At 45.9% G+C, this 23115-nt stretch overlaps 1 protein-coding gene across 1 annotated transcript in view; it reads left to right on the plus strand.

Annotated features, from left to right (window-relative positions):
• Positions 1 to 23115, plus strand: part of LOC139275100 (sodium/hydrogen exchanger 2-like) — a 116627-nt gene that overhangs the window by 23809 nt on the left and 69703 nt on the right. Inside the window, exons 2-3 of the mRNA XM_070892097.1 lie at positions 3856 to 4319; positions 21575 to 21825. Coding sequence (XP_070748198.1) covers positions 3856 to 4319; positions 21575 to 21825 — 715 coding nt within the window. The remainder of the gene's footprint in view (positions 1 to 3855; positions 4320 to 21574; positions 21826 to 23115) is intronic.

Consider the following 23115-nt stretch of genomic DNA (forward strand, 5'->3'; position numbering starts at 1 on the left):
GGATAAACATTATGCTATTTGCTGGTAGTATTTACAAGATTATAAATTTTAACGATGTAACTATTTGTACTGCACTTTTTTGACCGACGGGCAACAAGCCCCGCCCCCTGTCAAGCTCCGCCCCCTCCCGGCCCGAATCATTCCATTCATGTGGTGCCGTGAAGCAGGACCGGAGGGCTCCGACTTTTTTTTTCACCCCGCCACCCCTCTCTCAGCTGGCCTGGGCCCGAGAGCGGTGGGCGTGGGCCCGAGAGCAAGCAAGGGACAGGCTGAGGAGGGGGAAAGAGAGGCTGGGAGGGGGGAGAAAAGAGAGGCTGGGGGGCGGAGGGGGGAAAGAGAGGCTGGGGGGGCGGGGGGGGAAGGAGAGGCTGGGGGGGGCGGGGGGGGAAGGAGAGGCTGGGGGCGGGAGGGAAGGAGAGGCTGGGGGCTGGGGGGGAAGGAGAGGCTGGGGGCTGGGGGGGAAGGAGAGGCTGGGGGCTGGGGGGGGAAGGAGAGGCTGGGGGCTGGGGGGGAAGGAGAGGCTGGGGGCTGGGGGGGAAGGAGAGGCTGGGGACGGGAGGGAAGGAGAGGCTGGGGGCAGGAGGGAAGGAGAGGCTGGGGGCTGGGGGGGCGGAAGAGAGGCTGGGGGCTGGAGAAAGAGAAGCTGGGGGGAGAGAGACGCAGGTGGGATAAGACGGATCACATTCTTCCAACCCCCGACAAGGGACATCGTTGGAGTGGATGATATCCAGAAGTCACGACACTTGTCACTATTCACTTGATACCCAATAAACCTGTTAACAAAATCCGTACACGATGCCCCATCTATGGTGGGGTGGAGGGGGAGAGGATGCACTTGCTCTGGGATAAGGCACTTTGGCTGAGGGAGGCATACACTTGGACTGGGGTATGGCACTTTGGCTGAGGGAGGCGTTCACTTGGACAGGGGCAAGGCATTTTGGCTGGGGGATGTATGCACTTGGACTGGGGTAAGGCACTTCGGCTGGAGGAGAGATGTACTTGGACTGGGGTACGGGACTTTGGCTGGCCCTTACTGTCTTCTGGGGAGCTCTGTCCTCTGTCGCTTCAGGAAGTCAAAGTGGATCGAGTTACAATTTGCAAAGTCAGTGAGACCTTGGGATGGGTGGTTCGCATTCCTGTGAAACTTCAGAATGTGGCTGGTCCCCTTGGAGGATAAATCAGAAACAAAGGGTGGAGCATGTTGGCCATATTTGCAGAACAAATAAGCATGTCCACATTTTAAAGCCTCTTTGTTCTAGAGAAGTGAGGAGACAAGAGTACAAAACTGATGTTCCAGACCCACCTTTATTGCAGTATTTATCAGATTTGACTAATGTGTTCTTGAGGTCTCATTTCATAAGTGGTTTCATTTGGCTTCAGTCCAGTTCCAAAACCGGAGTATCATTCTGGAGGCTCAAAAAAAAACTAGATATGATTTCTGGACACTTTGCAAAGCTATTTTAATTGATGCATTTTTTTTGTGGGGGGGGGGGAGAGTGTTGGAGAGAAACCTGATCCTCCGTAAAACACCTTTACTGCTGTTTAGGTGGTTTGCAATCATGGATCTGCAAAAATTACAGCAATTTGTTCTTGTTTTTTTTTGTCTTCCCCACCTCCCATATCCCATATCCCAATCTCCCAGCAGATTTCTGGCATCCACTCAGCACCACGTAATGGCTGAGATTGTGTTTAGTAGAGCTCTGTATCAAAACTGTCCCCCCTGCCCCCCCAAACCATGTGCTGACAAAGAATTTTGTTTTGTTCAACCAGCTGCAGAATATTTCAGAGAGTAAATTGAATGTTTAGTTCAGCTAAAGAAAACAAATTGTGAACATAATTATAAAGTACTCTACCTTTTTAATATTTGCTTTACTTCAGGATTTCTGAAAATGCTTTAAAACCAATAAAGTACTTTTGCAGTATAGTCACTGTCGTGAAGTAGGGAAATACACGTCCAAGCCTTCTGGCCACTTTATGATGATCTGATTTAGTGGTGTTGATCGAGGAATGAATATTGGCTAGGACAACAGGAGAACTCCCTGCTCTTCTTTGAATATTCCTTGGGATCTTTTTATGCCTACCTATGAGGGTAGATTTGTGTGACCTATATAGGGTTTAAGGCCTCTTGGGAATCTTACTGTGTTTTCTTCTTATGTCTGGCTGGGCCCTGACTCTGGAATCATCATAGGCGGTCCCTTGGAATTGAGGAAGATGTGCTTCCACTCCTGAAGTGAGTTCTTAGGTGGCTGAACGGTCCAATACGTGAGCCACAGACTCTGTCACAGGTACGACAGATAGTCGTTGAGAGAAGGGGTGGGTGGGACTGGTTTGCCGCACGCTCCTTCCGCTGCCTGCACTTGACCTCTGCGCGCTCTCGGCTTTGAGACTCGAAGGACTCAACGCCCTCCCGGATGCACTTTCTCCACTTAGGGCGGTCTTTGGCCAGGGACTCCAAGGTGTAAGTGGAGATGTCGCACTTTATCAGGGAGGCTTTGAGGGTGTCCTTGTAATGTTTCCACTGCCCACCTTTGGCTCGTTTGCTGTGAAGGAGCTCCGCATGGAGCACTTGCTTTGGAAGTCTCATGTCTGGCATGCGAACTATGTGACCTGCCCAGCGAAGCTGATTGAGTGTGGTCAGTGCTTCAATTCTGGGGATGTTAGCCTGAATGAGGACGCTGATGTTGGTGCGCCTGTTCTCCCAGGGGATTTGCTCAGAGGCATGGATGATGTACAGAAGACACCTCAAGTCGCTGGAGATATATCATCAACGACTCTGGAGTAGGCTGCATTTACGCTATAATTGCAGAATGAGTTTGAATTGCAACTTGGTCTTGATCTAATGATCCAAGAAAATTATGTATATACAATTTCTGTTCTATTTTGCAAGATCTCCACATGAACATGTTGATCCTCTGAATTTATTCTTATGAATCATTTGTTTCTCATTATGATTTTGGTTTGTCATAGATTCATTTTGCTGTCTTGTGCTACACTAATCTACTCACATTGAAATTAATTAATTATTTATTTGCACAATATAAATGTCACATGCAAAGATTGGTGCATCTAAACGTAAATAACGGGCATCCAGTAAAGCTCTTAGTGCATCTTCTGAAGTTGTATAATGGTCTTTTCTTTGTTTGGGAAAAAATTATTCTTGCTTACTGACAAAGCAACAATAGTTTTTTTTCCATATGTCACTTTCAGTAATGATTCCCAGAGGAAATAAGGAATCCGAAATCCTCAGAACTGCATCAAATCCTGTTTTGGTCCATTTTTAAAATTTCTTTTTGAAGTTGTGATTTAAAGACACACACACTTATTTACATTTGACATTGTGAATATCCCAATAGAGAAGAACACTGCACACCACTTGTTTTTGCACATACAGGTGAGATGGTTAATAAACCATTTATTTCCAAGTTTGAACCCTGTTAATTGCATTGAGTGAGTTTAGCCATTTTTTTGTTTGATTTAAAAGGCACTAACTGGACTTTTGTCAACATTCCATGTGCTGTTTTCGCCTTTTTTTTTTAAGTGTAGCATAGACCTTTGTTGTAATGATTGAGATCTTGTTGGGTGTCTTGTGAACCAGTGCTGCATTCGTCCCCTCCATGTTTGAAATAAGTTCTGATGGAAGGTCTTCGACCAGAAATGCTAACTCTGTTTCTCTCTCCACAGATGCTGCCTTACCTGAGTGTTTCCAGTATTTTTTGTTTTATCAGTCCGATTTACAGTGTCCACAGTATTTTGCTTATGCTTGAAATATTGTTTAACAGCTGATTGTCCTGTATAATACAGCCTTCCTTATTTGCTTTTTTAATAGTTTAACATTATATTCTTCCTTTCTTGCAGGGTTTCATCTCTATCATAAGCTCTCCAAAATTGTGCCAGAGAGCTGTCTGCTGATTATCATCGGGCTGTTAGTTGGAGGGATCATCTTTGGCGCTAAAGAGAGATCTCCCCCTGTTATGAGCACAGATGTATTTTTTCTGTACTTACTGCCACCCATAGTACTTGATGCTGGTTACTTTATGCCTGGCAGGCTTTTCTTTGGAAATATTGGAACTATCTTATGGTATGCGGTAGTTGGAACCCTATGGAATGTAATTGGCATCAGTATGTCACTATATGGAATTTGCCAGGTTCAGGCTTTTGATTTAGGTGACATCACACTAATGCAGATCCTGTTGTTTGGAAGCTTGATCTCAGCTGTGGACCCTGTTGCAGTTCTAGCTGTCTTTGAAGAAATCCAAGTAAATGAGCAACTTCATATCTTGGTGTTTGGAGAGTCACTGCTCAATGATGCTGTCACTGTGGTAAGTAGTCCAGTTATATTCCTTTTGCTTGTATACTTTTAATATAATACCAAACTTCAAGAAGCCTATCCTCAAACTCCCTCTGTTTTTGTAATTATTAACCTATCTCCAACTTTTCTTTTCTCTCTAAAGGCCTGGAATGTGCCATTGTCATGCAAGTATGCCTTCATCGCACCTTGTTTGAGACTGGCCAATTTGGCTTCTGCTGCACCCAGAGCACTGATCAAAAACAATATTCTTTGTTATTGCGACTTGCACTCTTCTCCTTGCCCTTTACCTCAGTTGTCTTTGAAGTGTTCACCACTCCATCTTCCTCCAATGAGATGCTAAAAGTTGGGCACAGTAAATTGTGTAGATGGGAGCAGGAAGTTACAATAGGACATACAGATTAAAGGAGTGGGCAAAACTTGGGCGGATGGAGTTCAATGTGGGGAGATGTGAGGCTGCAGACCTGGATCCAAGAAAGACAAATTGCAATATTTTCTTGATGGCAAGAAATTAGGAACTGCAGAGGAGCAAAGGGATTTGGGTGTCCATCTACACATATCACTAAAAACTAGTGGACGATAGAAAAAACAAACAAAAAAGCTAATGGAAGATTTGTCTTTATCTCCAGAGGGCTGGAATACAAAGCTGGTTTTAAGTTATGCTTCAGTTGTACAGAGCTTTGTCCAGACTCCATCTAGAGGACTGTGCTCAGTTTTGGGCACCACATCTTGGGAAGGAGGGGGTACAGTGCAGATTCACCAGACTGATACTGGGACTTAAAGGGTTAAATTATGAGAACAGCTTGCATAAACTTGTCTTGTATTCCCTTGAGTTTAGAAGGTTGAGGGTTAAAAATGACAAAGGGATTCTTGTAGGGCAGATACAGATAGATTATTTTCTCTGGTGGGGAGTCCAGAACAATGGTGCATAATCCTAAATTTAGAGCTAGGCCATTTAGGAGTGAAATCAGGAAGCAGAAAGGGTAATGGAAATTTGGAACTTGCTTCCCCAAAAGGCTGTGGGTGTTGGGTCAGTTGACATTTTGATGACTGGTCCCGACAGTTTGGTTGGGTAATAGTATCAAGGGGTATAAAGAGAAGGTGGGTAAATGGAGTTGAGGCATAGATCAACCATGATCTGGAACAGGCTCGATGGGCTGAATGGCCTACTCCTGTTCTTGTGTATATGTCTTGGAAATTAAACCATGTCCCCTCTTTTCTGTCCCCTTCTCCTCCCCCCCCCCCCAAAACCCCCACAAAATTAAAAATAATCTGCACACCTTGTATTGTGTAGTACCTTACTGTTGCATATAATCTCCGAAGAATTCTGCTGCTATTCTAAACTGCTTTATTGCAGTGCACCTAAATAATGATTGGTTAATGGATGAACTAGTTGTAATAGTTTACACAACAATCACTATCATACTCTCTTTGTACTGTAAAAGTAGGTTTGTACTGGGCTATAGTCAGTTTTATTTTGCTTTTTTTCCAATATGCTGTATTTATACAACATACATACCCACCACTCTGCAGTTGTTTATAGCTAAAAGCATTTATGATGATCTATTTCCAACTGAATTAATACCCCATTTAGTCACATGATGAGGTGTGCTGAAACGTAAAGAAAGACTTGCATTTATATAGCACCTTTCACGACCATCGGATGTCTCAAAGCGCTTTATAGCCAATGAAGTACTTTTGAAGTGTAGTCACTGTGGTAATGTAAGAAAAGCGGCAGCCAATTTGTGCACAAGCTCCCACAAACGGCCATGTGATAATGACCAGATAATCTGTTTTAGTGATGTTGATTGTGGGATAAATATTGGCCAGGACACCGGAGAGAACTCACCTGCTGTTCTTCGAAATAGTGCCTTGGAATCTTTTATATCCACTTGAGAGCAGATGGGGCCTCTGTTTAATGTCTCATCTGAAAGACAACACCTCTGACAGTGTATCAATCCCTCAGCACTACACAAGTGTCAGCCGAGATTTGTATGCTCAAGTCTCTGGAGCGGGACTTGAACCCACAACCTTCTGACTCAGGCGAGGGTGCTACCCACTGAGCCACAGCTGACTCATTTTAATAATGATTTTTGTTATTGATTGACTTAAAGCAGAAAACCAGCTTAAGTTTCCCAGTTTAGGAATCTCATTAGGAAAGTTCCAAACTGTGGAGGTGAATCAGTATCAGATAGCAGAAAACTTTCCACAATCAGTTGAAACTGCTGATTGTTTCCATTCTTTTCCTGAGGAAACTAGTTTATTTTGGTTTCAAAGTCGTTCAGACAAGGTGAGCTTTGGAAGCTGCATGTGAATGAAACTGCTGTTGCTAGGTAACAGTTCACAATAAGCCAAGCCTTCAGTAATTGTTTAAAGGGTAGCGCCATGCTTTTTACACAAGCTTCTCGTTCATATTGCAGTATACTACTGTTAATTCAAATTTAAATGATTCAATTTTTTCACACTAAATTCCCACCTTGCTGTGTTACTTGTATTGATTAATTCATATTATTGGATAATCCAATTTGTTAACATCAAACCAAGTTTGAAGAGTACATATATACAATTTATTTGTGTGCTTTGAATGACCAAATAATTTTTTAAGTATTTTAGTTATATCTTGAATGAGGACATTATCAGTTGGCGATGACCTTGCAATGTCTTAACTAGCCAGTGGAAATGAGGTGTAAAATAACATTCTCAGTCAGGTTTGACCACATACAATTGGACGCTATTCTATGTCTTGTCCCAACAAAATTCATAATGTTATTGCACAGACACACACTCCCACATTGTGTGCCTTTTTATATGCTACGCGTGTAGAAGTGCTGAGGTTTCGAGAACAAATGCTACCCGTGTAACCTATCCCCCACATATACCTAAGTAACGACATATTATCCAAGGGATATGGGGATATTGCAGGAAGGTTTAATTAGAAACATAGAAACATAGAAAATAGGTGCAGGAGCAGGCCATTTGACCCTTCGAGCCTGCACCACCATTCAATATGATCATGGCTGATCATGCAACTTGAGTACCCCTCTCCTGCCTTCTCTGCATACCCCCGGATCCCTTTAGCCGTAAGGGCCACATCTAACTCCCTTTTGAATATATCCAACAAACTGGACTCAACAACTTTCTGTGGCAGAGAATTCCACAGGTTCACAATTCTCTGGGTGAAAAAGTTTCTCCTCATCTCGGTCCTAGATGGCTTACCCCTTATCCTTAGACTGTGACCCCTAGTTCTGGACTTCCCCAACATCGAGAACATTCTTCCTCCATCCAACCTGTCCAATCCTGTCAGAATTTTATATGCTTCTATGAGATGCCCTCTCATTCTTTTAAATTCCAGTGAATATAAGCCTAGTTGATCAGTCTTTCTTCATTTGTCAGTCCTGCCATCCTGGGAATCAGTCTGGTGAACCTTCGCTGCATTCCCTCAATAGCAAGAATGTCCTTCCTCAGATTAGGAGACCAAAACTGCACACAATACTCAAGGTGTGGTCTCACCAAGGCCCTGTACAACTGCAGTAAAACCTCCCTGCTCCTATACTCAAATCCTCTCGCTATGAAGGCCAACATGCCATTTGCTTTTTTTACTGCCTGCTGTACCTGCATGCCTACTTTCAATGACTGATGTACCATGACACCCAGGTCTTGTTGCACCTCCCCTTTTACTAATCTGTCACCATTCAGATAATAATCTGCCTTCCTGTTTTTTCCACCAGAGTGGATAACCCCACATTTATCCACATTATACTGCATCTGCCATGCATTTTCCCACTTACCTAACCTGTCCAAGTCACCCTGCAGCCTCTTAGCATCCTCCTCACATCTCACACTGCCACCCAGCTTAGTGTCATTTGCAAAATTGGAAATATTACATTCAATTCCTTTGTCTAAATCATTAATGTATATTGTAAATAGCTGGGGTCCCAGCACTGAACCTTGTGGTACCCCACTGGTCACTACCTGCCATTCTGAAAAGGACCCGTTTATTCCCACTCTTTGCTTCCTGTCTGCCAACCAGTTCTCTATCCACGTCAGTACATTACCCCCAATCCCATGTGCCTTAATTTTGCACACTAATCTCTTGTGTGGCACCTTGCCAAAAGCCTTTTGAAAGTCCAAATATACCACATCCACTGGTTCGCCCCTATCAACTCTACTGGTTACATCCTCAAAAAACTCTAGAAGATTTGTCAAGTATGATTTCCCTTTCATCAATCCATGCTGACTTGGACCAATCCTGTCATTGCTTTCCAAATGCACTGCTATTACATCTTTAATAATTGATTCCAGCCTTTTCCTCACTACCGATGTCAGGCTAACCAGTCTATAATTCCCTGTTTTCTCTCTCCTTTTTTAAAAAGTGGGGTTACATGAGCTACCCATCAATCCATAGGAACGAATCCAAAGTCCATGGAATGGTAAGTTGAGATAGAAGATCAGCCATGATCTTGTTGAATGGCGGGGCAGGCTCAAAGGGCCGAATGATCTACTCCTGCTTTTGTTTCTTATTTGCTGACCTCCGGAGTTGTACTTTGAGCTGGTCTGAGGCTGCCCTGTACTACTTGTGATGGACATTGGATCATGGGGCATGACACTAATTCCAGGTGCTGGGCTGAAGCTGACACATTGGGGGGAATTTTAACCCCAGAAAATGGGTGGGTTGGAGTCGGGTGGGAGATTAAAGTATTTAATAAAAAAACAGAATTCTGACTCACCCACTTCTAGTTTTAATGGAGGTGGGAAGCCAACCCGTCTCCCGTTTAAATGTTCTAATGAGGCTGGTGTGTCTCAGATTTAACCAGCATTTCACATTTAACTCTGGTTGGTTGTTTTATCAGGGACCTGGAGGAAACCTGTTCTCGCAGGTTTCCTGACCGTTTCCTAGTCCTCCACTATCCCCGCTCCCAACCCGACACCTGATTAAAATTCCAGGCAATAGTTTCACTGCTGAACCACCAATTTGGATGGTTCTTCATAGAATAGTCATAGTAGTAGAGTCTTAAAGCGGAGAAATTTACGTTGTTTACGCCTCACGTTATTGCCTCCGGGGAGCGCAAACGACCTCTTGGCCGGGTGCGGGGCCGCTAACTATGTCATCGCCGTGCGCAGCAACCTGTTTTTGCCCAGGAGTGAACATTCGGTAGTGTCCCATGAGGACGCCACCAGCGATGCCTGCAGCAGCTTCGCGGGACGCAAACTGGGCTGCACTGCGATCGCGGGGTGTAAATTAAAGGGGAGGTGCGGCACGCAATTTTTAAAAGATGGCTGACATACCGGTCGCAACCTTGCCTTGTTGAAATCTCAGGGTCCGTGCCGCGTTGTTGCAGCCCCATACTGCGCTTCTGTGCTGGACTGCTGCCACGCCACCATTCCCCCGGCATGCCCTCCCCATTAACGGCTCTCAGCATAGCACTGCAAAATTACTGCGGTTAGCGCCCCAGTCCCACCCCCGATAGGAAGTGGAGTGCGCGACATTGTGCTCCTCTTCCTCTCTGAGGCAATTTAGCTGCCGGGGTGGGACTGTCTCGCCTCGCCTTGTTTACCGCCTGGATTTCGGCTCCTAAATTTCATTCACATATTTACAACAAAACAAAAAGAACTTGTATTTATATAGCACCTTTAATGTAGTGCAACATCCCAAGGTGCTTCACAGGAGTATTATGAGATAGAAATTTGACACCAAGCCATATAAGTAGAAATTAGTACAGGGTGAGGTATGTTTTAAAGAGCATCTTGAAGGAGGAAAGAGAGGTGGAGAGATTTGGGTATCGAGTTCCAGAGTTTAGGGCCTTGGCAACAGAAAGTGTCATGTATTCAACCAGCATTGTAACCCATGTATAAACTGACCTAAGTTGTACACCGTGAGAACACTGACCACTAGGTGGGAAACACTCCTAACCTGGACCTTCAGGTATAAAAGGGGAAGCTCCACCCACCTTCATCACTTGAGTGCTAAGGAATAAAGGACAGGTCACAGACTGACCTTCTCTCAAGCATGGGCCTCGTGTGCATTTATACTGTGTAGTAAGGACGTATCAATGGCGACAAGAAACTGGGATTTAAACCAAGCGAGCATGGCCACTAGCAGAACAGACGAGACGTACTGTGTCAAGGAATGGTTGGGACAGAGATTCAACATTGTTAAAGCAGCTCACAGTTCTCCAGGCAGACAAGGGCAGTCAGGCATGCCCCAACATGTAGTCGAACCCAGAGGGGGAGTTTGACAAAGACAATGGCAAGCTGAACAGTGATTCATGCCATTGCAAGGGACAATACGGGCAGTAATGGGGCCATCAACACCTGTTAATGGTGCACTCAAGGACAATAACAGGGGCAGTCGGGGACGATCGACTGGCAAGGGACCTTTTGTTTCAAACCGCAACTCATGCTGGAGGCGTGGAGGCATACATTCAGCCGGAGTTTACAGAGATGAGCAAAATACCTGCAGAAATTGCAGAAATGGACACTGGGGGAAATCGCTGGAAGCTGAAGTTCAGCGAGTTCGTGTGGAGCACGTATACAGTTCATACACCAGGACGCCACCGATAATGATGAAAGTGCTTCTCAATGGCATCCCAGTATCAATGGAGTTAGACACGGGTGCCAGCCAGTCCCTGATGGGTATCAAACAGTTCGAAAAGTTGTGGGCATCCAAGGCCAGGAGGCCAAAATTATCGCCGATTGACGCACAGTTACGGACTTACACAAAGCAGATCATTCCGGTGCTAGGCAGCGCCACGGTAGTCGTGACCCACAAAGATTCGGAGAACAGGTTTCCACTCTGGATTGTCCCAGGGGACGGTCCCGCACTGCTGGAGAGGAGCTGGCTTGCTGTCATGAACTAGAAATGGGGCGATGTCAATGCAATTTCCTCTGTGGAGCGAGTATCATGCTCACAGATCCTGGACAAATTTGACTCATTATTTCAACCCGGCATTGGCACTTTCATGGGGGCCAAGGTAGTGATTCACATAAACCCGGACACGAGACCAGTACATCACAAGGCCAGAGCGGTGCCGTACGTGATGCGGGAAAAGATAGAAGGCGAATTGGACCGCCTGTTGAGGGAAGGCATCATCTCGCCAGTCGAATTCAGTGACTGGGCGAGCCCGATTGTGCCGGTGCTCAAGGCGGATGGGTCGGTCAGGATATGTGGCGATTACAAGGCCACCATCAATCGGGTGTCACTCCAAGACCAGTACCCACTACCGAGAGCGGAGGACCTCTTTACGACGCTATCCGGTGGCAAACCTTTTACAAAATTGGACCTGACCTCAGTTTACATGACCCAGGAGCTGGCGAGTGAGTTGAAGAGGCTGACCACCATCACGAAAACAAGGGGTTGTTTGAGTACAAAAGATGTCCGTTCGGGATTCGCTCGGCCGCCGTGATCTTCCAACAAAATATGGAAAGCCTCCTCAAGTCGATTCCAGGGACGGTGGTTTTTCAGGACGACATCCTCCTTACGGGTTACGATACTGAAGAACACCTCCACAACCTGGAGGAGGTGCTACGCAGACCGGACCGGGTAGGTCTGCGACTGAAAAAGGCGAAGTGCGTCTTCCTAGCTCCAGAGGTAGAATTCCTGGGGATGAGGGTAGCAGCAGACGGGATCAGCCCTACTGCATCCAAGACGGAAGTGATCCAGAGAGCACCCAGACCCCGTAACACGACGGAGCTGCGTTCGTTCCTGGGGCTCCTGAACTATTTTGGTAACTTTCTTCCCAAATTGAGCACGCTGCTAGAGCCGCTACACGTGCTCCTACGCAAAGGTCGCGAATGGGTCTGGGGGGACAGCCAGGAAAGGGCTTTTAATAGAGCACGCAATTTGTTTTGTTCCAACAATCTGTTAACGCTATATGACCCATGTAAGAAACTTGTGTTAACGTGCGATGCGTCGTCCTATGGTGTCGGGTGTGTGTTGCAGCATGTCAATGCCAAGGGTCAGTTACAGCCGGTAGCTTATGCCTCCAGGAGTCTGTCCCAGGCAGAAAGGGGCTACGGGATGGTAGAAAAGGAAGCGCTCACATGTGTATATGCGGTAAAGAAAATGCACCAGTACCTGTTTGGCAGGAAATTTGAGCTGGAGACAGATCACAAACCCCTAACGTCCCTTTTGGCCGACAACAAGGCCATAAATGCAAACGCATCGGCCCGCATACAGAGGTGGGCACTCACGTTAGCTGCCTATGACTACACAATTCGGCACAGACCGGGCACCGAAAACTGCGCTGATGCACTCAGCAGGCTCCCACTAGCCACCACTGAGGGGGCTACCGAGCATGGTGCTGAGATGGTCATGGCTGTTGAAGCTTTCGGAAGCGAAGGCTCACCTGTGACAGCCCGTCAGATTAAAGTCTGGACAAATAGAGACCCGCTATTGTCTCTAGTCAAGAAATGTGTCCTGAATGGGGACTGGGCAGCCACGTACAGGGCATGCCCTGAGAAATTTAAACCATTTCACAGGCGCAAGGATGAACTCTCGATTCAGGCCGATTGCCTACTGTGGGGAAACCGTGTAGTCATGCCCCAGATGGGCAGAGAGGTGTTCATCAGAGAACTCCACAATGGGCACCCGGGCATTGTCACGATGAAGGCAATTGCCAGGTCACACGTTTGGTGGCCAGGGATAGACGCAGATCTGGAACTTTGTGTTCGCAGGTGCAACACGTGTGCCCAGCTGGGCCATGCGTCCAGGGAAGCCCCCCTTAGCCCCTGGCCATGGCCCGCCAAGCCTTGGTCACGCATCCATGTGGACTACGCAGGTCCTTTCATGGGGAAAATGTTTTTGGTTGTAGTAGACGCCTACTCCAAATGGATCGAGTGTGACATTTTAAATTCAAGCACATCCTCTGCCACGGTAGAAAGTCTACGGGCAATGTTCGCCGCCCACGGTCTACCGGACATCTTGGTCAGCGACAATGGCCCGTGGTTCACAAGCACTGAATTCCAGGACTTCATGGCAGGCAATGAAATTAACCATGTTAGAACGGCACCGCTCAAGTCGGCCTCAAACGGCCAGGCAGAACGAGCAGTGCAGATAATCAAACAGGGGATGCTCAGATTCCAAGGGGGTTCCCTACAAACCCGCTTATCACGCCTCCTGTTGGCCTGTAGATCCCGACCACACTCGCTCACAGGGGTTCCACCCGCAGAGCTGCAAATGAAAAGGATGCTCAAAACCCAATTATCCCTTATACACCCTACCATGAAAGAAATTGTCGAGAGCAGGCGCCAGTCACAATATCACTACCATGACAGGAATGCGAGGGCGCATTGATGTAAATTATCCTGTTTTTGTCCTCAACTACGCTGCAGGGCCCAAATGGCTCGCAGGCACTGTGGTTGCCAAGAGGGAAATAGGATTCTGGTAGTTAAACTTACCAATGGACAAATCTGCTGCAAACATGTGGATCAAACAAAAAGGAGGTTCAGCAACCCCATAGAAGAAGCAGAGGAAGAACACGATATAGAGTTCACTTCACCACAGGTGACCGAACACCGGAACCAAAGGGAGGAGAGCCCAGTCACTGTGGGCAGTTCGGACAGGCCTGAGGCACTGCAAACAGCAGACACTCAGGCCAGCGCCCAACAACCGGAGCCCCAACTCAGGCGCTCTACAAGGGAGCGTAAACCACCAGAGAGACTCAACCTGTGATCCCAATAAGACTTTAGGGGGGGAGGTGATGTCATGTATTCAACCAGCATTGTAACCCATGTATAAACCGACCTAAGTTGTACACCGTGAGAACACTGACCACTAGGTGGGAGACACTCCTAACCTGGACCTTCAGGTATAAAAGGGGAAGCTCCACCCACCTTCATCACTTGAGTGCTAAGGAATAAAGGACAGGTCACAGACTGACTTCTCAAGCATGGGCCTCGTGTGCATTTATACTGTGTAGTAAGGACGTATCAGAAAGCACAGCCACCAATGGTTGAGCGATTATAATCAGGGATGCTCAAGAGGGCAGAATTAGAGGAACGCAGACATCTCTTGGGGGAGCGGGGGTTGGGGGGGGGCTGCGGCGAGGCCATAGAGAGATTTGAAAATAAGGATGAGAGTTTTGAAATCGAGGCATTGCTTAACTGGAAGCCAATGTCGGTCAGTGAGCACAAGGGTGATGGGTGAGCGGGACTTGGATGAGAGCTTCAGCAGCAGATGAGCTGAGGCAAGGGCGGAGATGGGCAATATTGTGGAGGTTGAAATAGGCGGTCTTAGTTATGCTGCAGATATGTGGTCGAAAGCTCATTTCAGGTATAAATATGACACCAAGGTTGCGAACAGTCTGGTTCAGCCTCAGACAGAAGTTGGGGAGAGGGATGGAGTCAGTGGCTAGGGAATGGAGTTTATGACAGGGACTGAAAACAATGGCTTCGATTTTCCTAATATTCAATTCCTATGTGAAGTATAGTGTAAAAATACAAATATACCACTAAATCCTGCCTGACCTGCTGAGATTTCCAGCATTTTCTGTTTTCGTACCATTAAATTCTAGTTGGCTTGAAGTTGATATGCACAGTGCTTGCACCCTTTACATTTCTCTTTTGTCCTTTTGCATATTATGCAAGATGTATTATTACGTAATGGGGCAAAATGTCAGTTGCACACATGCACGGTCAGAAACTAGGGGGCATTAACACCACATATCTCAATTCACACTCTATTGCAGAACAGGATGTTTAGTTCATTATCTTTCACCCTCACCTTTTTTTTTATTTTTCTGATTTTATTAAAATGCTTGTCTGACGTTTTTCCAGCTCTGAGGACGGGCCTGGCTCGAAATGTTGAACCGTAGATTCTCTATCTATGTTCACTGCTGTGTTTTTCCAGCATTTTCTGTTCTTTAGTTCATTCACAAGAATTGATATTGCTGTTGATACGCCAGCCACTTTGTGCTGATCAATATCAAGCCTTCTACAATCCTATCTTCGCCATTCGATCAAGATCTCCTCAGCAGTCATAGGCTAGTGCCTCTGATTACATATGTACAGAGCACTGCCATGTTTTTTCCTCCTCCAGCACAATTATGAAACTTTCAATTAAAATATGCATTAATATAGTATATCTAGCATGTTGAAACATTTCAAAGCATAATGAATGACCATTTTTAAAGTGATGTGACTCTTAAGTTAGCAAACACAATAGTTGTAATGGTCACGATTTCCCCTGCCTCGGTGGGTCTGTGGTGGGTGACATCAGTGGCGGGTCACGGCCCCGCTGCAGGCTTCATTCCGGCCTCCGACATGACGTTCTCCTGATGGGGCTTGTTAAGCCCGTCCAGAACTTTTCCCGGTCAATTGAAGGAAGTAGGCTGGTGACGTCATTTGATGATGTGCCATCAGCTGGTTTCCTTCAAGGGACCATGTGCAAATTTACTTTGACATTTGTGCTGTCAGTTTTGTACAGCATTGAGGTGCTGTACAACACTGACAAGCACTGCACAAAGGTGCACGGCTGCACACAGGCTCTCCCATGATTCCCTCCATATGTTTATGGAGGGAGTCACTATATGCAGGAAGGTTCTTTTCCTTTCCAATGGGAGGAAGAGACCTCCTCAGGACACCAATGCAGCTGAGTTGCACGTTACAGAGGAGGGCACAAGCAGGGTTGTCATCAGGAGGACCTGGCTGCAGTGGCGCAAGCCTTTCAATGGTCTCAGTGGATCATGAAATGTTACTGCAAAGCCACACTCAACCTCATCCTGCTGTGCCACTCATCACACCTCAATCACTCTGCCTTCCCTACCATACCCTACACCTGCACATCCTTACTCACACCAAATTACCTTGCACCTCCACCCATCCCTCTCTATATTATCACTTCCCCCATCAGACAGGCGTTTCTGTGGCTACAGACATAACTCCAGGATGGTATGATGCCTCCCTGGTGCCAGGGCAAAGATGTCACTGAGCGGCTGCAAGATATTCTGGGGGAGAGGGTGAAGAGGTCATGGTCCATATTGGTACCAATGACATAGGTAGAAAGAGGGATGAGGTCCTGCAGGCAGAGTTTAGGGAGCTAGGAGAGAGATTAAAAAGCAGGACTTCAAAGGTAGTAATCTCCGGATAACTCCCGGTGCCACGTGCTAGTGAGTACAGAAATAGGAGGATAGAGAAGATGAATGCATGGCTGGAGAGATGGTGCAGGCGGGAGGGCTTTAGATTCCTGAGGCGTTGGGACCATTTCTATGGTAGGTGGGACCTGTACAAGCCGGATGGGCTGCAACTCAACAGAGCCGCCATCAGTATGATTCAACATCGCCGCCAGTGCAGCCTTCGGCCATCTGAGGAAAAGAGTGTTCCAAGACCAGGCCCTCAAATCTACCACCAAACTCATGGTCTACAGGGCTGTAGTAGTACCCGCTCTCCTGTATGGATCAGAGGTATGGACGATGTATAGAAGGCACCTCAAGTCGCTGGAGATGTAACACCAACGATTTCTCCAAGATCCTGCAAATCCCCTGGGAGGACAGATGCACCAACATCATCCAGGCTAACATCCCCAGCATTCAAGCACTGACCACACTCGATCAGCTTCGCTGGGCAGGCCACATAGTTTGCATGCCAGATAAGAGACTCCCTAAGCAAATACTCTATGCGGAGCTCCTTCATGGCAAACGAGCCAAAGATGGGCAGCGGAAATGTTACAAGGACACCCTCAAAGCCTCCTTGGTAAAGTGTGACATCACCACTGACACCTGGGAGACCTTGGCCGAAGACCACCCTAGATGAAGAAAGTGTATCCGGGAGGGCGTTGAGCTCTTCGAGTCTCAACGCCGAGAGCATGAAGAGGTCAAGCGCAGACAACGAAAGAAGCGTGTGGCAAACCAGCCCCACCCACCCCTTCCCTCGACGAATGCCTGCCCCACCTGTAACCGGGTCAGGGTGGCTCTCGTATTGGACTGTTTAACCACCAAAGAACTCACTTCAGGAGTGGAAGCAAGTCTTCCTCGATTCCGAGGGACTTCTTATGATGATGATGATGAGGGTTTGCTAGTGTTGTTGGGGAGGGTTTAAAATAGCTAGGCAGGGGGTGATGGGAATCGGAGAATAATCAGTGAGGAGAGAAGCAAAGCTGGAATTGGGCAACAGAAAAGTAGAAAGTGAATTTGGAACAAAAAGGAAACAAGGACTGGAAAATAGACGAGAAGGGAGTTTGGCATCACTAAATAGTATATATTTCAATGCAAGGAGTATATGGAATAAGGCAGATGAGCTAAGAGCACAGGTAGACATTTGGGAGTACGATATTATAGTTATTATGGAGACATGGCTGAAAGAAGGGCAGGTATAGCAGCTCGACATTCCTGGTTTCAGGGTTTTCAGATGGGATAGAGAGGGGGGTAAAAAAGGAGGGGGGGTTGCAGTATTCATTAAAGAAACAATTACAGCTATGAGAAGGGATGATATGTTAGAGGGGTCATCAAACGAGGCCATATGGGTCAAATTGAAGAACAAAAAAGGGGCAATCACACTATTGGGAGTGTACCTTACCCCCCCAAACAGACAGAGGGAGATAGAAGAACAAATATGTGAGCAAATTGCTGCGAAGTGCAAAAAGTATAGAGCTGTAATAGTGGGGGATTTCAACTACCCTAATATTAACTGGAAAAAAAGAAGTGTGAATGGTACAGAGGGTGCAGAATTCTTAAAATGCATTCAAGAGAACTTCTTTAGCCAGTACGTAACAAACCCAGCAAGGGAGGGGGCGGTTCTGGACTTGGTTTTGGGGAATGAAGAAGGGCAGGTGGAGGGGATATTGGTGGAAGAGCATTTTGGTGCTAGTGAGATTTAGTTATGGAAAAGAACAAAGGTGGACCAGGAAAAAAAAGTTTTCGATTGGGGTAAAGCCAATTTTGCTGAGCTGAGGGATTTGGCCAAAGTGGACTGGAATGGCTGCTTCATGGTAAATCAGTGTCAGAGCAGTGGGAGGCATTCAAGGGGGAGATCCTGAGGGTTCAGAGCAAGTATGTTCCCTTAAAGAAAAAGGTTTGTGCTAACAAATCTAGAGCCCCCTGGATATCAAGGGACATACTGCAGAAACTCCAGAGGAGTATAAAAAGTGCAGGGTGCAATTAAAAAAGATATCAGGAAAGCAAAGAGAAAGCATGAAAGAATGTTAGCGAGTAAAATCAGGGGAAACCCAAAGATGTTTTATAAATACATTTAAGAGCAAGAGGTTAACTAGAGAAAGAGTAGGGCCTATTAGAGATGATTAAGGCAGAAGACGTGGGTATGATTCTTAATGAATGCTTTGCATCTGCTTTCACAAAAGAGAGGGGTGATGCAGACTTTGCAATGAGGGAGGAGAAGTGTGAAATATTAGACGAGATAAACATAGTCACGGTGGTTGGATCCAGGTCACTTTTAATGGGGACAGTGAGTACACTTGAGGGGCGGATACGGGGCGGTGGCAACACCTGAGTGGCGGAAGTTGAGGGTGGTGCAGAGTGACCATCTCGGTGATGTCATCATGGCACCGCATTAAAGGGGAGAGGCTTCGCGATTTTAAAACTTCGGTCCACTGTGCCACCAGGGAGGGTTTCGGCCGGGCCAGAGACCTGGCACCGAAGAGGGGGTACCAGGCTGCCTGTTGGCGGCCTGGCCGAACCCGGGGACATAATTGTCAGGTCGACATGGTAGTCGGCCGACAAAAAAAAAACATGGCGGCAGTGCATCCTCCCCTTTTAAGGGAAGTCGCACCGCCAATGCAGAAGGTCACAGCCTCACTGGACCACCGGGGAACAGCTTGTTTTGGCACCACCGGACGGGCTGAAGATTTTCAGAGTGGAATTTTGGCGTCCAGCAGGGTGGGGGGGAAGGGGCGGGGGTGTGCTGGTGGGAGTAGATCGGTGGTGCGCACGGTAATGACACACTTAACACGAATGGACAGTAGCAGAGTAGTAGGGGTGGGATTGGAGCACCACCGGGAAACCTCGGAAGGGCAATTGGGCTATCAGCGGCCACTCCACTCTACAGCGTGGCCGGTGTTAACAGGCCTTAAGGGAAGGGGCAATTTCTGCCCCCATGTCTCTTGTACACTACAGCCTTGATTTTAACACTGGGTGAGAGTGTCTTTGCAGGGGCTGAGGCAGAAGGGAACTATCCATCATAGTGCCTTCACGAGGCTCGGGCCATTTTAATTACCAGCCCTCATTACCACGTAGGAGAAAGGACTCTTGCCCTAATCTGGCAGGAGGAACTAAGTGACCGGTGGGCTGAAGCAAGATAGGATCTTGCTGTGCCTAAATTGGCTCATATTTCCTACATTACAATAGCAACTGCACTTCATAAGTATTTTATTAGCCGTAATGTGTTTGGAATGTCCTGAGGTTGTGAAAGGCGCTATATAAATGCAAGTAATTTATTGCTAGTGACTTTATCAGGGTGATCTTAGTACCGTGGAAAATTGCCTGAAGGGATGTGAGCAGGGAGAGGTGGGCATGGAGTTGGGTGAAAATGACATTTGAGGACTTTGGAGAAGTAAGGTTAAAAATGGGGCAAGGCTTGTAGGCTGGCTGAGCAATAACTGAGAAAAGGGTGTCTGCCAGCAATAGGCTGAGGAGAGGCTGTTGAGTTGTCAGATGGTCAGCCAAATGAAGGGAAAGTCACTTGATCCAGATGGGATGCATCCTAGGTTGCTGAAGGAAGTAAGGCTAGAAATTGTGGAGGCGCTGGCCACAGTTTTCCAATCCTCCTTCGATATAGGGGTGGTACCAAACGACTGGAGGATTACAAATGTAACACCCTTGTTCAAAAAAATGGGAAAAGGATAAATTGGCAATTACAGACCAGTCAGTTTAATGTCGGTGGTGGGGAAGCTTTTAGAAAAAATAATCCGAGAGAAATGTAGCAGCAACTTGGTTAAGCATGGACTCATAAAGGAGAGTCAGCAAGGATTTGTTAAGAGCAAATTGTGTTCGACTACCTTGATTGAGTTTTTTGATAAGGTAACAGAGAGGTTGGATGAGGGCAGTGCTGTGGATGTTGGTGTATATTGACTTTCAAAAGGTGTTTGATAAAGTACAACATATTAGGCTTGTTGGCAAAATTGAAGCCCATGGGATAAAAGGGGATGTAGCAAAATTGACTTGGGGGAAAAAAAACAGAGTTGTGGTGACTGACTGACTGACTTGACTCTTTCTTTGGACTTGAGGATGGTATACAGTGGAGTTTGTCGTGGTTCAGTTTTCAACGCAGAAAAGTATGAGGTCATACATTTTGGTAGGAAGAATGAGGAGAGACAATACATGCAAAATGGTACAAAGCGGTGCAAGGAGAGACCTGGGGTGCTTGTGCACAAATCTTTGAAGGTGGTTGGACAGGTTAGCATAGTAGTTAATAAAGCATATGGGATCCTGGGCTTTACAAATAGAGGCATAAGAGTACAAAGACCAAGAAGTTATGCTAAAGCTATATACAACACTAGTTCGGCCCCAGCTGGAGTATTGTGTACCGTTCTGGCTTTGGAGAAGGTCCAGAAGAGATTTACTAGAATGGTTCCAGGGATGAGGGATTACAGTTACCTGAATAGACTGGAGAAACTAGGGTTGTTCTCTGAGCAGAGAAGGCTAAGAGGAGATTTGATAGAGGTGTTTAAAATCATGAAAGGTTTAGATAGAACAAATAAAGAGAAACTGTTTCCAATGGCATAAGAGTCAATAACCAGAGGGCACAGATTTAAAGTGACTGGCAAAATAAACAGAGGTGACATGAGGGAAAACCTTTTTAAAGAACGAGTGTTTAGGGTTTGGAATGCACTGCCTGACAGCGTGGTGGATACAGATTCGACAGCAGCCTTCAAAAGGGTTAGAAAAATATTTTGAAGAAGAAAAAAATGCAGGGATATGGGGAAAGAGCGGGGGAGTGGGATAACTGGATTGCTCTTCGAAAGAACCAGCGCAGACTCGATGGGCCGAATGGCCTTGTTTTATGCTATACTATTTGATGAATAATAATGGGGGGGGGTGGGGGAAACAGACATACTGTTGCCCAATTTAACCTACTTTGATTCTACGTATAATTCTTTCCAATCATGAAATTCCAAATTACTTTCTTTTTTTAAAGCCCATAATATAGGCATTAGACAGTTTATTAATATATTCATGTTTACTGTTGGTTTGATTTGATCATGGTTCTCTTGGGTCCCTGCTATCGCGTGTCCATACTAATTCTTTATCATCCTTAAAACAGTCCAGCTGTCTCAGTCAACTATTTTATGTTATTAATCTGTTGTTCTTTTGTTCCTTTCAGGCTCTGTACCACTTATTCAAGTCCTTCTGCCAGATGCACACTATTCAAACTGTGGACATCTTTGCTGGAATTGCCCAGTTTTTTGTGGTGGGCATTGGCGGCATAATAGTGGGGATTATTTATGGATTTGTTGCAGCTTTCACCACCCGTTTTACTCAGAATGTTCGTATAATTGAGCCACTGTTTGTCTTCTTGTTCAGTTACCTCTGCTACCTGACAGCTGAGATGTTCCGTCTGTCAGGCATCATGTCGTGAGTATTCTACAGTTTGTCTACTGAGTGTATTAAAGATCAGTTAGTTTTCAAAGTAATGTCCTCTTGATGAGGTTTAGGGCAGTGGATCAATGAATCAATGTCCTTTGGTACCTAAAGGAAGAATGCACTAGTCCGGGGTCTTTTACTTTTTGTTTATATATAATTTATTTTAATTTATGTTCTTATTAAGTTGATAAAATTAGGAATAAGTGCTGTCATGCAGCATTCCCTATCTGACTGCATTTAGTCTCATAGTCTCTTGCAGCAAGATTACTGAATTTTAAGCGTCTGTCACTTTGGTGCTTCTGGAGATATGAAGACAGATTTTCCTCTTTGGGCCTGGGGAATGTTCAGTTCCCAGAAGCAGCAAGAAGGAAATGGGGGCAGAGATCTGTTGTCGGACCTACAGCTATGCTGCTGGCGGGGCCAGCCTGCAGCACAAGTGCACCTCTGGTCTGCTGCACCTATTGGGTACCCAGTGGGGGCCCAGAGAGGAAAACTGATGGTATGTACTTTGGCAAAACTTAAATGCTCTTTTTTTAAGTAAAATAGTTATGTAGGATGTGAAAAGAATTAAGAGCACTACTTCCTAGGTGTAGACTGCATTTGAATCCAAGTTTGAGATGCGATGACCGTGTTCTAATGCACCATAAAACCCCATCCCATATTTTTTTAAGCCAGTGTATATGGTTATAGAAATAAGTTAATAATTCTACTACAGTATTCTAAAGGCTTTTAATGGCCATGTTATCTCATTTTGATTCCACACTCCCATCCTTTCAAAGCGTGTATCCATGCATTGAAATTTAAAACAACCAGTTGGGCAACTGCTTGACTGGTGTAGACAGCTCCATGACTGCTGATGTTTTGTGTGTTTTGAAGAAGCTTTAAATTTGGGTAAAATACGTTCAAAATATTTTTGGCATGACATGTTGAGGCTCTGTGAGGTTGAGCCCTGTAGTGGAATGATCTGGATTTGGGACTATGATTTCTCAGACAGTGGGTTTCTAACCTCCACCCAAAAACCAATGGGAATTTCCCTTCAAAGTGTTAAGGAAAATTGGTTGGTGCTGGATCCTACTCCAGCTCAGCTCTTGGCACCCGACGTAAAGGAGTATTGATTTCATGAAACCATATTTGGTGAACCTAGTTTCATTTGTTTTCAAATACATGACCCATTGACCTACAAGCACAAAATTGTATCTCTGTCATTTGTGTGAGACCTCATGGTGGTAAGATTAGTGCATGGCTCCTCCCATAGCAAGCAATGTTTGCTGAATACATTTT

This window comes from Pristiophorus japonicus, chromosome 10, assembly GCF_044704955.1.
Source record: "Pristiophorus japonicus isolate sPriJap1 chromosome 10, sPriJap1.hap1, whole genome shotgun sequence".
NCBI lineage: Eukaryota > Metazoa > Chordata > Chondrichthyes > Pristiophoridae > Pristiophorus > Pristiophorus japonicus.